General features: G+C 42.0%; 1 protein-coding gene across 3 annotated transcripts in view; it reads right to left on the bottom strand.

Moving 5' to 3' along the window:
• Window positions 1–3145: 3145 nt before the first annotated feature.
• Window positions 3146–16460, bottom strand: part of MYPOP (Myb related transcription factor, partner of profilin) — a 34831-nt gene continuing 21516 nt past the window's right edge. The window contains exons 1-3 of one of the 3 annotated variants that reach the window (XM_053688796.1): window positions 15004–15597; window positions 11544–14369; window positions 3146–5297 (exon numbers count right to left, since the gene is read on the bottom strand). In XM_053688796.1, coding sequence (XP_053544771.1) covers window positions 4696–5297; window positions 11544–11946 — 1005 coding nt within the window. In that variant the 5' untranslated portion in view covers window positions 11947–14369; window positions 15004–15597 and the 3' untranslated portion in view covers window positions 3146–4695. Of the gene's footprint in view, window positions 5298–11543; window positions 14370–15003; window positions 15598–16460 lie in introns of those variants that run through there. The other 2 variants (XM_053688795.1, XM_053688797.1) reach the window with 2 other exon arrangements.

The raw sequence follows: 16460 nt of genomic DNA, 5'->3' as shown, positions 1-16460 counted from the left end.
ACTTGTCACTGGGTCACCCTGTGGGGTAGGGAGAGACTTCCTGGTACTTGTGTCACTGGGCCACCCTGCGGGGTAGGAAGAGATGACCTGGTACTTGTCACTGGGTCACCCTGTGGGGTAGGGGGAGACTTCCTGGCACTTGTGTCACTGGGTCACCCTGCGGGGTAGGAAGAGATGACCTAGTACTTGTCACTGGGTCACCCTGTGGGGTAGAGAGAGACTTCCTGGTACTTGTGTCACTGGGTCACCCTGCGGGGTAGGAAGAGATGACCTGGTACTTGTCACTGGGTCACCCTGTGGGGTAGGAAGAGATGACCTGGTACTTGTCACTGGGTCACCCTGTGGGGTAGGGAGAGACTTCCTGGTACTTGTGTCACTGGGTCACCCTGCGGGGTAGGAAGACATGACCTGGTACTTGTGTCACTGGGTCACCCTGCGGGGTAGGAAGAGATGACCTGGCACTTGTGTCACTGGGTCACCCTGCGGGGTAGGGAGAGACTTCCTGGTACTTGTGTCACTGGGTCACCCTGCAGGGTAGGAAGAGATGACCTGGTACTTGTCACTGGGTCACCCTGTGGGGTAGGGAGAGACTTCCTGGTACTTGTGTCACTGGGTCACCCTGCGGGGTAGGAAGAGATGACCTGGTACTTGTGTCACTGGGTCACCCTGTGGGGTAGGAAGAGATGACCTGGTACTTGTCACTGGGTCACCCTGTGGGGTAGGGAGAGACTTCCTGGTACTTGTGTCACTGGGTCACCCTGCGGGGTAGGAAGAGATGACCTGGTACTTGTCACTGGGTCACCCTGTGGGGTAGGGAGAGACTTCCTGGTACTTGGGTCACTGGGTCACCCTGCGGGGTAGGAAGAGATGACCTAGTACTTGTCACTGGGTCACCCTGTGGGGTAGAGAGAGACTTCCTGGTACTTGTGTCACTGGGTCACCCTGCGGGGTAGGAAGAGATGACCTGGTACTTGTCACTGGGTCACCTTGTGGGGTAGGAAGAGATGACCTGGTACTTGTCACTGGGTCACCCTGTGGGGTAGGGAGAGACTTCCTGGTACTTGTGTCACTGGGTCACCCTGCGGGGTAGGAAGACATGACCTGGTACTTGTGTCACTGGGTCACCCTGCGGGGTAGGAAGAGATGACCTGGCACTTGTGTCACTGGGTCACCCTGCGGGGTAGGGAGAGACTTCCTGGTACTTGTGTCACTGGGTCACCCTGCAGGGTAGGAAGAGATGACCTGGTACTTGTCACTGGGTCACCCTGTGGGGTAGGGAGAGACTTCCTGGTACTTGTGTCACTGGGTCACCCTGCGGGGTAGGAAGAGATGACCTGGTACTTGTGTCACTGGGTCACCCTGCGGGGTAGGGAGAGACTTCCTGGTACTTTTGTCACTGGGTCACCCTGCGGGGTAGGAAGAGATGACCTGGTACTTGTCACTGGGTCACCCTGTGGGATAGGGAGAGACTTCCTGGTACTTGTGTCACTGTGTCACCCTGCGGGGTAGGAAGAGATGACCTGGTACTTGTGTCACTGTGTCACCCTGCGGGGTAGGAAGAGATGACCTGGTACTTGTGTCACTGTGTCACCCTGCGGGGTAGGAAGAGATGGCCTGTTACTTGTCACTGGGTCACCCTGCGGGGTAGGGAGAGACTTCCTGGTACTTGTGTCACTGGGTCACCCTGTGGGGTAGGGAGAGACTTCCTGGTACTTGTGTCACTGGGTCACCCTGCGGGGTAGGAGGAGATGACCTGGTACTTGTGTCACTGTGTCACCCTGCGGGGTAGGAAGAGATGGCCTGTTACTTGTCACTGGGTCACCCTGCGGGGTAGGAAGAGATGACCTGGTACTTGTCACTAGGTCACCCTGTGGGGTAGGGAGAGACTTCCTGGTACTTGTGTCACTGGGTCACCCTGCGGGGTAGGAAGAGATGACCTGGTACTTGTCACTGGGTCACCCTGTGGGGTAGGGAGAGACTTCCTGGTACTTGTGTCACTGGGTCACCCTGCGGGGTAGGAAGAGATGACCTGGTACTTGTGTCACTGGGTCACCCTGCGAGGTAGGAAGAGATGACCTGGTACTTGTCACTGGGTCACCCTGTGGGGTAGGGAGAGACTTCCTGGTACTTGTGTCACTGGGTCACCCTGCGGGGTAGGAAGAGATGACCTAGTACTTGTGTCACTGTTTCACCCTGCGGGGTAGGAAGAGATGACCTGGTACTTGTGTCACTGTGTCACCCTGCGGGGTAGAAAGAGATGGCCTGTTACTTGTCACTGGGTCACCCTGCGGGGTAGAAAGAGATGGCCTGTTACTTGTCACTGGGTCACCCTGCGGGGTAGGAAGAGATGACCTGGTACTTGTGTCACTGGGTCACCCTGTGGGGTAGGGAGAGATTTCCTGGTACTTGTGTCACTGTGTCACCCTGCGGGGTAGGAAGAGATGACCTGGTACTTGTCACTGGGTCACCCTGTGGGGTAGGGAGAGACTTCCTGGTACTTGTGTCACTGGGTCACCCTGCAGGGTAGGGAGAGACTTCCTGGTACTTGTGTCACTGGGTCACCCTGCGGGGTAGGAAGAGACTTCCTGGTACTTGTGTCACTGGGTCACCCTGTGGGGTAGGGAGAGACTTCCTGGTACTTGTGTCACTGTGTCACCCTGCGGGGTAGGAAGAGATGACCTGGTACTTGTCACTGGGTCACCCTGTGCGGTAGGGAGAGACTTCCTGGTACTTGTGTCACTGGGTCACCCTGCGGGGTAGGAAGAGATGACCTGGTACTTGTCACTGGGTCACCCTGTGGGGTAGGGAGAGACTTCCTGGTACTTGTGTCACTGGGTCACCCTGCGGGGTAGGGAGAGACTTCCTGGTACTTGTGTCACTGGGTCACCCTGCGGGGTAGGGAGAGACTTCCTGGTACTTGTGTCACTGGGTCACCCTGCGGGGTAGGGAGAGACTTCCTGGTACTTGTGTCACCCTGCTGTGGGAGGAGCGTGTTCATTTTTTGTGTCACTATATCACCATTCAGAGCAAGAATTTGACTCCCATTGTTACCATGTTTGTGTCATTTTTTTCGCCCGGTGAAGGTGCCACTGTATATATCACTGTTTCACCCTATGGAGCAGAGACAAAGACTACAGAGTCTGTGTTTCATGTAATGAAAACAAGTATTTATAAATACAATTTCTTTAATATGCACTTATTTACATATATAATTAATTCTCCCACGTTAATTGCTATGTGTCTAATTAACCCTCAGTGAGGGGTGGTTGCTATTTACAGCAAGTATACGATTCTAGATACAAATATATTGCTTTTATGGGAATTTATATATATACAGTACATATATTTATAGGTTCTAAGAAGCAGACAGCAATGAGAGGGTACAGTTACAGAGGGAAGGAGGAGAGGGGACAGTGACAGAGAGAAGGAGGGGAGGGGACAGTGACAGAGAGAAGGGTAGAGGTGACAGTGACAGAGAGGAGGAGAGGGGACAGTGACAGAGAGAAGGAAGAGAGGGGACAGTGACAAAGAGAAGGAGGAGAGGGGAAAGTGACAGAGAGAAGGAGGAGAGGGGACAGTGACAGAGAGAAGGAGGAGAGGGGACAGTGACAAAGAGAAGGAGGAGAGGGGACAGTGACAGAGAGAATGAGGAGAGGGGACAGTGACCAAGAGGTGGAGAGGGGACAGTGACAAAGAGAAGGATGAGAGAGGAGGAGGAGAGGGGACAGAGAGGAGAGGTGACAGAGAGAAGGAGTGGAGGGGACAGTGACAGAAAAGGTGGAGAAGGGACAGAGAGAAGGAGTAGAGGGGACAATGACAGAAAAGGTGGAGAGGGGACAGTGACAGAGAGAAGGAGTAGATGGGACAGTGACAGAAAAGGTGGAGAGGGGACAGTGACAAAGAGAAGGAGGAGAGGGGACAGTGACAGAGAGGAGAGGTGACAGTGACAGAAAGAAGGAGAAGAGGGGACAGTGACAGAGAGGAGGTTATGGAGCATGTTAGAGGAGATAGAAGAAGAGGAAAAAGAGAAAGGCGGATGTAAATTGTAGGTATTAAGTTAAATTGAGACAATAAGATTCCCAGAATCCCCCTTGGGAATTGGAGGCACATAATGGAGTAACATATAACCCCGGTGTCCTGGAGAATCTTTGAGTTGTCCACTTCCTGATTATTGTATATTCACGGTCATCTGCAATTAAGGATTCAGTCAGTGTTGCTCAGCAACTCATGTGCACCAAGCAAGCTCAGGCTTGCCGTGATTGCTATAAGCACACTCAGAAATTGACCAAAAGGCTGAAAAGTGATAGACGTGGGACATGACAGTGACGTTGGAGAGTACCTTGCATATAAGGACATTTTTGTAATGTACAGTCTTGTTGTTTAGGTATGAAGCTGTGCATAAGCCGCAGGTTCAACATGGCTCCTCTGGAGCAAAGACGAGCTTAGGAAGGAGACGTGAAGTGGAGGGGCTATGAAAAGCTGATTTCATGCTGTGAATCGCCTGTGCTGTGCAAGTCCCAGGAGCTTGAGTGTCAAAGAAGCTCATTATGCTCTAGTTCAAAAGGGCAACCGTATTGCTCGTGGGCCGGGTGATACTGCTGGGTGAATTGGAGAGAGGGGACAAAAAACTTTGAGTTTGAAGTGGCACCCTCATGTTCTGAGTAGGTTAGAGATGGGACAAGGTAGAATGTTATTCTAAAGATGCTTCCAGCGTCCTCTGCGCTTTCGGGAAGTTGTGTACCCAAATCTCTTCCTCTTGTTGGGTGGAGAGGGTGATGGGGAATGTGGAGGCTCTTCTATGACTTCCTGGGGTTCCCCTTGGGATTCCACCTCATAGGACACAGGGCAGCAGGGCTCAGGCTCTGTTTTTGTGGGAAAGTAGATGGGCGAGATGATCTCAGAGGGGGCAGGAGATGGAGCAGGCTGAGATGGCACAAGCGGAAGAATGGCAGCGAGGACATTGGTCAAGCGGTCCATGCTTTGGCGTAGAGTGTAGGTGAGGTGCCGTATTGCCTCTGCTGTCTCATGTTGGGCTCTCAACATGGCAACAGTTGGGTCATAATGCTGGTGTATCCCATTTGGGGTCAGTAATGGTGATCCAGATTCTGGGAGCTGAGGTGAGGGACCCTCTGATGGATCTGGGGATGGGGTGAGGTTAGAAAGTTGAACGATATGCAGCTGGGGCGAAGGGGAGGGAGATTCTTTAGGGCGGATGAGAACAGAGGCTTCAGTGGGAGCACAAGGGATGCTAAGTGAGTTCTCTGGGCTGGAGGATCCAGGACCTGTTGGGGCAATATCTGAATGAGAGAAAAAAAAATGAGGGTATTAGTGATGCACTTTGTGCGTACACTGCATTTTACTTACATAAGTGCATATGCTGTATGATTAGTACTAGATATGGTGCATGTGTCATGTGATTAGCTCTAGTTATGGGTTGTGTGTCATGTGATTAGTACTAGATATGGTGCACGTGCTGTATGATTAGTAATAGATATGGTGCATGCTCAGCGGGATAACTACAGGATATGGTTTTAAACTGTATGCAGTACAGGACAGGGCGCATGTGCAGTGGGATCATTGTGTGCACTGTATGATTGGTACAGGATAGGGTGCACATGCAATGTGATTAGCTCAAGATATTGAGCATGTGCAGTGAGATTAGTGCACTGTATAAAGAGTACAGGGTATGGTGCATGCAACGTATCAGTAATACAGGATAGGGCGCATGAGCTTTATGATTAATACAATATATTGTGCATGTGCAGAGAGATTAACATATGACAAGGTACATGCAATGTATCAGTAATACAGTATATGGTTCATGTCCTTTATGATTAATAAAAAATAGAGTGCATTCTCTTTATGATTAATACAATATAGGGTGCATGCCCTTTATGATTAATACAGGATAGGGTGCATGCCCTTTATGATTAATACAATATAAGGTGCATGCCCTTTATGATTAATACAAGAGAGTGCATGGCCTTTATGATTAATACAGGATAGGGTACATGACCTTTATGATTAATACAGGCTAGGGTGCATGACCTTTATGATTAATACAGGATAGGGTGCATACCCTTTATGATTAATACAGGATAGGGTGCATGACCTTTATGATTAATACAAGATTGGGTGCATGCCCTTAATGATTAATGCAATAAAAGGTGCATGACCTTTATGATTAATACAAGATAGGGTGCATGACCTTTATGATTAATACAGGATATGGTGCATGCCCTTTATGATTAATACAGGATAGGGTGCATGACCTTTATGATTAATACAGGATAGGGTGCATGACCTTTATGATTAATACAGGATAGGGTGCATGACCTTTATGATTAATACAGGATAGGGTGCATGACCTTTATGATTAATACAGGATAGGGTGCATGACCTTTATGATTAATACAGGATAGGGTGCATGACCTTTATGATTAATACAGGATAGGGTGCATGACCTTTATGATTAATACAAGATAGGGTGCATGACCTTTATGATTAATACAGGATATGGTGCATGCCCTTTATGATTAATGCAATATAAGGTGCATGCCATTTATGATTAATACAGGATATGGCGCATGACCGTTATGATTAATACAAGATAGGGTTCATGCCCTTTATGATTAATGCAATATAAGATGCATGACCTTTATGATTAATACAAGATAGGGTGCATGCCCTTTATGATTAATACAGGATAGTGTGCATGCCCTTTATGATTAATACAGGATAGGGTGCATACCCTTTATGATTAATACAGGATAGGGTGCATGACCTTTATGATTAATACAAGATTGGGTGCATGCCCTTAATGATTAATGCAATAAAAGGTGCATGACCTTTATGATTAATACAAGATAGGGTGCATGACCTTTATGATTAATACAGGATATGGTGCATGCCCTTTATGATTAATACAGGATAGGGTGCATGACCTTTATGATTAATACAGGATAGGGTGCATGACCTTTATGATTAATACAGGATAGGGTGCATGACCTTTATGATTAATACAGGATAGGGTGCATGACCTTTATGATTAATACAGGATAGGGTGCATGACCTTTATGATTAATACAGGATAGGGTGCATGCCCTTTATGATTAATACAGGATAGGGTGCATGCCCTTTATGATTAAGACAGGATAGGGTGCATGCCCTTTATGATTAATGCAATATAAGGTGCATGACCTTTATGATTAATACAAGATAGGGTGCATGCCCTTTATGATTAATACAATATAGGGTGCACGTGCAGAGAGATTAACATATGACTAGGTACATGCAACATATCAGTAGTACAGGATAGGGTGCATGACCTTTATTTCATTAATACAATATAGGGTGCATGTGCAGAGGGATAAGCACAGGACATGGTACATGCAACGTATCAGTAGTACAGGATAGGATGCATGTCCTTTATGATTAATACAGGATAGGGTGCATGCCCTTTATGATTAATACAGGATAGGGTGCATGACCTTTATGATTAATACAGGGTAGGATGCATGCTCTTTATGATTAATACAGGGTAGGATGCATGTCCTTTATGATTAATACAGGATAGGATGCATGCTCTTTATGATTAATACAGGATAGGATGCATGCTCTTTATGATTAATACAAGATAGGGTGCATGACCTTTATGATTAATACAAGATAGGGTTCATGCCCTTTATGGTTAATTCAATATAAGGTGCATGACCTTTATGATTAATACAGGATAGGGTGCATGACCTTTATGATAATTACAGGATAGGATGCATGCTCTTTATGATTAATACAAGATGAGGTTCATTCCTTTTATGACTAATACAAGACAGGCTGAATGCCCTTTATGATTAATACAAGATATGATGCATGCTCTTTATGATTAATACAAGATAGGATGCATGTTCTTTATGATTAATACAAGATAGGATGCATGTCCTTTATGATTAAAGGGATATGAAACCCAAAAAAAATATTTTGTGATTTAGACACAGCATACAATTTAAAAATGTTCTAATTTACAGTACTTGTATTATCAAATTTGCTTTGTTCCCATGGTATTCTTTGTTGAAGAGATACCTAGGTGTCTGGAGTACTTCATGGCAGAAAATAGTGCAACAAAAGATACCAAATAGAACAAAGAAAATTTGATAATAGAAATAAATTAGTAAGTTTTTAAAAATTGTTCTATCTGAATCATGAAAGAAACAAATTGGGTTTCATGTCTTTTTAAATACAAAATATGGTGCATGCCCATTATGATTAATACAGGATAGGGTGCATGACCGTTATGATTAATACAGGATAGGGGGCATGACCTTTATGATTAATACAGGATAGGGTGCATGACCTTTATGATTAATACAGGATAGGGTGCATGACCTTTATGATTAATACAGGATAGGGTGCATGACCTTAATGATTAATGCAATATAAGATGCATGACCTTTATGATTAATACAAGATAGGGTGCATGCCCTTTATGATTAATACAATATAAGGTGCATACCCTTTATGACTAATACAAGACAGGGTGAATGCCCTTTATGATTAATACAAAATAGGATGTATTCCCTTTATGATTAATACAATATAGGGTGCACGTGCAGAGAGATTTACATATGACAAGGTACATGCAACATATCAGTAGTACAGGATAGGGTGCATGACCTTTATTTGATTAATACAATATAGGGTGCATGTGCAGAGGGATTAGCACAGGACATGGTACAACGTATCAGTAGTACAGGATAGGATGCATGTCCTTTATGATTAATACAGGATAGGGTGCATGCCCTTTATGATTAATGCAATATAAGGTGCATGTCCTTTATGATTAATACAAGATAGGGTGCATGACCTTTATGATTAATGCAAGATACGGTGCATGACCTTTATGATTAATACAAGATAGGGTGCATGACCTTTATGAATAATGCAAGATACGGTGCATGACCTTTATGATTAATACAAGATAGGGTGCATGACCTTTATGATTAATGCAATATAAGGTGCATGACCTTTATGATTAATACAAGATAGGGTGCATGACCTTTATGATTAATACAGGATAGGGTGCATGAACTTTATGATTAATGCAATATAAGATGCATGCCCTTTATGATTAATACAGGATATGGCGCATGACCGTTATGATTAATACAAGATAGGGTGCATGCCCTTTATGTTTAATGCAATATAAGGTGCATGACCTTTATGATTAATACAAGATAGGGTGCATGCCCTTTATGATTAATACATGATAGGATGCATGTCCATTATGATTAATACATGATAGGGTGCCTGACCTTTATGATTAATACAGGATAGGGTGCATGAACTTTATGATTAATGCAATATAAGATGCATGCCCTTTATGATTAATACAGGATATGGCGCATGACCGTTATGATTAATACAAGATAGGGTGCATGCCCTTTATGATTAATACAGGATAGGGTGCATGCCCTTTATGTTTAATGCAATATAAGGTGCATGACCTTTATGATTAATACAAGATAGGGTGCATGCCCTTTATGATTAATACATGATAGGATGCATGTCCTTTATGATTAATACATGATAGGATGCATGCTCTTTATGATTAATACACAATAGGGTGTATGCCCTTTATGTTTAATGCAATATAAGGTGCATGACCTTTATGATTAATACACAATAGGGTGCATGCCCTTTATGTTTAATGCAATATAAGGTGCATGACCTTTATGATTAATACAAGATAGGGTGCGTGCCCTTTATGATTAATACATGATAGGATGCATGTCCTTTATGATTAATACATGATAGGGTGCATGACCTTTATGATTAATACAGGATAGGGTGCATGAACTTTATGATTAATGCAATATAAGATGCATGCCCTTTATGATTAATACAGGATATGGCGCATGACCGTTATGATTAATACAAGATAGGGTGCATGCCCTTTATGATTAATACAGGATAGGGTGCATGCCCTTTATGATTAATACAGGATAGGGTGCATGCCCTTTATGTTTAATGCAATATAAGGTGCATGACCTTTATGATTAATACAAGATAGGGTGCATGCCCTTTATGATTAATACATGATAGGATGCATGTCCTTTATGATTAATACATGATAGGATGCATGCTCTTTATGATTAATACACAATAGGGTGTATGCCCTTTATGATTAATACAGGATAGGGTGCATGCCCTTTATGATTAATACAGGATAGGGTGCATGCCCTTTATGATTAATACAAGATAGGGTGCATGCCCTTTATGATTAATACAAGATAGGGTGCATGCCCTTTATGATTAATACATGATAGGGTTCATGCCCTTTATGATTAATGCAATATAAGGTGCATGACCTTTATGATTAATACAGGATAGGGTGCATGACCTTTATGATTAATACAGGATAGGGTGCATGCTCTTTATTATAAATACAAGATAGGATGCATGCTCTTTATGATTAATACACAATAGGGTGCATGACCTTTATGATTAATACTGGATAGGGTGCATGCCCTTTATGATTAATACAAGATAGGGTGCATGCCCTTTATGATTAATACAAGATAGGGTTCATGCCCTTTATGATTAATGCAATATAAGGTGCATGACCTTTATGATTAATACAGGATAGGGTGCATGCTCTTTATTATTAATACAAGATAGGGTTCATGCCCTTTGATTATTACAACATAGGGTTCATGCCCTTTATGATTAATACAGGATAGGATGCATGCTCTTTATGATTAATACAAGATAAGGTTCATGCCTTTTATGACTAATACAAGACAGGCTGAATGCCCTTTATGATTAATACAAGATATGATGCATGCTCTTTATGATTAATACAAGATAGGATGCATGTTCTTTATGATTAATACAAGATAGGATGCATGTCCTTTATGATTAAAGGGATATGAAACCCCAAAAAAATATTTTGTGATTTAGACACAGCATACAATTTAAAAATGTTCTAATTTACAGTACTTGTATTATCAAATTTGCTTTGTTCCCATGGTATTCTTTGTTGAAGAGATACCTAGGTGTCTGGAGTACTTCATGGCAGAAAATAGTGCAACAAAAGATACCAAATAGAACAAAGAAAATTTGATAATAGAAATAAATTAGAATTTTTTTTAAAATTGTTCTATCTGAATCATGAAAGAAAAAAAATTGGGATTCATGTCTTGCTGAAAATTGGGATTCATGTCAGGCTGAATGCCCTTTATGATTAATACAAAATATGGTGCATGCCCATTATGATTAATACAGGATAGGGGGCATGAACTTTATGATTAATACAAAATATGGTGTGTGCCCATTATGACTAATACAAAAGATGGTGCATGCCCATTATGATTAATACAAAATATGGTGTGTGCCCTTTATGACTAATACAAAATATGGTGCATGCCCATTATGAGTAATACAAAATATGGTGCATGCCCATTATGACTAATACAAAATATGGTGCATGCCCATTATGATTAATACAAAATATGGTGTGCGCTTAGTGCAGTTAATTAAGTACTCACCCATCACACTTAGCCGTGTGGCAGAGCTATAGTGCTCCCTTCCTGGCATTACACCAGGTCCCAGGATGGCAAAAATTGTCTCCTCCTCTGCGCTGAGTGCCTCCTCTGCTGTTCCACTCTGGGTAGAATGGGGGACTCTTGCCAGCTTCTCTTTGGTCCTTCTCTTGAAGTCGTTCCAACGCTTCTGCACCTCCTGTGCAGTGCGTTTCCAGCTGGTGATAGCATTGATCTTGGCAGCAATGCTCTCCCACAAGCGTCTGCGCTCTGCCACACTCAGCCGTCGACTTTGAGCACCATATAATAGGGGGTAGTGTGCCCGCACCTCTCGGATAAGTATCTGGTTCTCCTCATAGGAGAAGCGCGGCTTGCGCAGACGGGTGACCTCCTCTGCATCGCCAGACATGGCAGGGCCCCCAGTGCACCCCACTGCAACCCTGGCTTAATAGGAAAAATGAAATTTATGCGTACCTGATAAATTAATTTCCTTCGAGGTGGTGAGAATTCACAAGTCCATTACTACTGGGATTCAACTACTGGCCACTAAGAGGAGGCGAAGATTCCCAAAAACTCTATCCCTATTCTATCCCTCTCACCTCACTGATTAGCCAGTCTTACATATAGCCAAGTTAGGCGCAGTAGAAAGGTAGGAAAGTACTGAACAGGGAAATGAAGTGCAAGACTAGAACTGCCGCCATAAGGAAAAAAAACACAAAATAAATAAGGGTGGGCCTCTGTCACTTTAGCTTTCTTTCGTAAAGGTGGTTAAAGTCCACAAGTTCATTTCTTCTGGGAATCTAATACCCAAGATGTGGAGTCCATAAGTAATAAATCAGGAATAAAAAAATATTTTGGAAAAAAAGGCTGGCACCTAGTTCCAGACACTGCTGCCTGGAGGACTTTTCTACAAAAAGTCACTTCCAAAGAAGCAAATACATCAAAATGGTAGAATTTAGTAAAAGATATGTAGGAATGACCATGTTGCTGCCTTTTGTTCTACTGAAGCCTCGTTTTTAAAAGTCCATGAAGTAGAAACGGATCTAGTTGAATGATCAGTAATATGCTTTGGGGGAGACTTCTCCAGCTTCAGGTGTGCATTAGACGCTTTCACCACTGATGAAGTAACACAGCACCCTCTCACCTCCTCTCCCTCTTCCCCTTTCTTTAACTCTTCTCCCCTTCTCTTCTTTTTCAACTCCTTCTCCCTTCCACAAACTGCTCACAGAAGGCAGGCACCGTGGAACCACTGTGAGCGCATTTTACTTTCAGTTATTCAGTCATTTCCTACTACGATAAATAATATGAACATAAGGGACATTGCATGTATTTGATGACTATAAACATGGAACAAGTGTCCACTGAATGTACCGAAACAATATTGTGTACTCCCTTTTGTATCCTTGATTTCCATTCTCAAAAAAAACCAAAACATAAAAAAAAGCTATGGCTATGGCTTTCTGAAACTTTTGTGGATCTGAGAAATGGCTTAAAGGGACAGTCTACACCAACATTTTTCTTATTTAAAAAGATAGATAATCCCTTTATTACCCATTCCCCGTTTTTGCACAACCAACACAGTTATATTAATATACTTTTTACCTCTGTGATTACCTTGTATCTAAGGCTCTGCAGACTGCTCCTTATCTCGGTTATATTAATATACTGTTTACCTCTGTGATTACCTTGTATCTAAGCCTCTGCAGACTGCCCCTTATCTCAGTTATATTAATATACTTTTTACCTCTGTGATTACCTTGTATCTAAGTCTCTGCAGACTGCCCCTTATCTCAGTTATATTAATATAATTTTTACCTCTGTGATTACCCTGTATCTAAGCCTCTGCAGACTGACCCTTATCTCCGTTATATTAATATACTTTTTACCTCTGTGATTACCTTGTATCTAAGCCTCTGCAGACTGTTCCTTATCTCAGTTATATTAATATACTTTTTAACTCTGTGATTACCTTGTATCTAAGCCTCTGCAGACTGCTCCTTATCTCAGTTATATTAATATACTTTTTACCTCTGTGATTACCTTTTATCTAATCCTCTGCAGACTGCTCCTTATCTCAATTATATTAATATACTTTTTACCTCTGTAATTACCTTGTATCTAAGCCTCTGCAGACTGACCCTTATCTCAGTTATATTAATATACTTTTTACCTCTGATTACCTTGTATCTAAGCCTCTGCAGACTGTCCCTTATCTCAGTTATATTAATATACTTTTTACCTCTGTGATTATCTTGTATCTAAGCCTTTGCAGACAGCCCCCTTATCTCAGTTATATTAATATACTTTTTACCTATGTGATTACCTTGTATCTAAGCCTTTGCAGACAGCCCCCTTATCTCAGTTATATTAATATACTTTTTACCTATGTGATTACCTTGTATCTAATCCTCTGCAGACTGCCTCCTTATCTCAGTTATATTAATATACTTTTTACCACTGTGATTACCTTGTATCTAAGCCTCTGCAGACTGCCCCTTATCTCAGTTATATTAATATATTTTTTACCTCTGTGATTACCTTGTATCTAAGCCTCTGCAGACTGCCCCTTATCTCAGTTATATTAATATACTTTTTACCTCTGTGATTACCTTGTATCTAAGCCTCTGCAGACTGCCCCTTATCTCAGTTATATTAATATACTTTTTACCTCTGTGATTACCCTGTATCTAAGCCTCTGCAGACTGCTCCTTATCTCAGTTATATTAATATACTTTTTACCTCTGTGATTACCTTGTATCTAATCCTCTGCAGACTGCCTCCTTATCTAAGTGCCTTTGACAGACATGCAGTGTAGTCAATCAGTGAAGACTCCTAAATAACTTCACGGAAGTGAGCACAATGTTATCTATATGACACACATGAACTAACACTATCTAACTGTGAAAAACTTTCAAAATACTCTGAGCTAGGAGGCGGTTTTCAACGGTTTAGAAATCAGTTTGAGCCTAGCTAGGTTTAGCTTTTCAAAAATACCACCAAGGGAACAAAGCAAAGTTGATGATACCTATGTGATTACCTTGTATCTAAGCCTCTGCAGACTGCCCCTTATCTCAGTTATATTAATATATTTTTTACCTCTGTGATTACCTTGTATCTAAGCCTCTGCAGACTGTCCCTTATCTCAGTTATATTAATATACTTTTTACCTCTGTGATTATCTTGTATCTAAGCCTTTGCAGACAGCCCCCTTATCTCAGTTATATTAATATACTTTTTACCTATGTGATTACCTTGTATCTAAGCCTTTGCAGACAGCCCCCTTATCTCAGTTATATTAATATACTTTTTACCTATGTGATTACCTTGTATCTAATCCTCTGCAGACTGCCTCCTTATCTCAGTTATATTAATATACTTTTTACCACTGTGATTACCTTGTATCTAAGCCTCTGCAGACTGCCCCTTATCTCAGTTATATTAATATATTTTTTACCTCTGTGATTACCTTGTATCTAAGCCTCTGCAGACTGCCCCTTATCTCAGTTATATTAATATACTTTTTACCTCTGTGATTACCTTGTATCTAAGCCTCTGCAGACTGCCCCTTATCTCAGTTATATTAATATACTTTTTACCTCTGTGATTACCCTGTATCTAAGCCTCTGCAGACTGCTCCTTATCTCAGTTATATTAATATACTTTTTACCTCTGTGATTACCTTGTATCTAATCCTCTGCAGACTGCCTCCTTATCTAAGTGCCTTTGACAGACATGCAGTGTAGTCAATCAGTGAAGACTCCTAAATAACTTCACGGAAGTGAGCACAATGTTATCTATATGACACACATGAACTAACACTGTCTAACTGTGAAAAACTTTCAAAATACTCTGAGCTAGGAGGCGGTTTTCAACGGTTTAGAAATCAGTTTGAGCCTAGCTAGGTTTAGCTTTTCAAAAATACCACCAAGGGAACAAAGCAAAGTTGATGATAAAAGTAAATTAGAAAGTTGTTTTAAAATTACTGCCCTATCTGAATCATGAAAGTTTAGTTTTGCCTTTACTGTCCCTTTAATACCAAATTAAGGTTTCAAGGGAAAGAATTGGTTTACTGGTTTCAGTCTAACCAAAGCTTGAAAAAAACTCTGAACATCAGGAAGCTTAGTGATCTTTTTATAATAATAAAGTTAATCAACTGGAACAATCAAACAAAAAGAAGGTGCTTCAATGGCACAATATCTCTGTAAAAATAGAATGCAAACTCCAAACACCGCTCACAAAAAATGGATACTCACAAGTGAGAGGCACTTAGTTAGTGTAATCAGCGCAGTCTGGGTGATTAGGAGCTCCCAGATAGCTCACCTCCTGTGAAGGATCCTTGTCACTACTCCAAGTGGTGTATTATGAAGAAGGGATTGACCCAATAATGTTCCAAACAACAGCACACACAAGACCGTGTATCAGCTTAAAAAAAGCCTCTACACAGATGAGGGCATTTTATTAAAATATTAAAACAAATAAAAGTCTGAGATAGAAGATTGTGACGAAGAGGAAGAGACCAAGTTAGCAAACCAAGTTCTGTGAGGCCAAGCTGGAACTATCAGAGCTACAGGTGATAGCTCTTGCTTGATTCGAGCTATTACTCTTGGAAGCAGAACAGTTGGATTAAAAATGTAAGCCAGGCTAAAAAAAAACAAAGACCTTGCAAAATATATGGGAAGCTTGTTGTGTAAACAAGAAACCATGAGGTCTATTTCTGGAAGACCACATCTCTTGACTATCTGATTGAAGACCTAGTGAAGAGACCATTCCCCTCGGTGAAGGGATTGGCTACTGCCATAATCTTCTTCCCAGTTCTTGCCTGGAATATGATTCACAGAAATTAAAGAGCAATTGTTCTCTGCCCATTTAAGAATTTGAGATACCTCCTTTATTGCAAGAGAACTGGAAGCCTTGATATTTATA

The sequence above is a fragment of the Bombina bombina genome, chromosome 7 (assembly GCF_027579735.1).
Source record: "Bombina bombina isolate aBomBom1 chromosome 7, aBomBom1.pri, whole genome shotgun sequence".
In the NCBI taxonomy this organism is placed as follows: Eukaryota; Metazoa; Chordata; class Amphibia; order Anura; family Bombinatoridae; genus Bombina; species Bombina bombina.
This window is presented reverse-complemented; position numbering and strand designations above follow the sequence as displayed.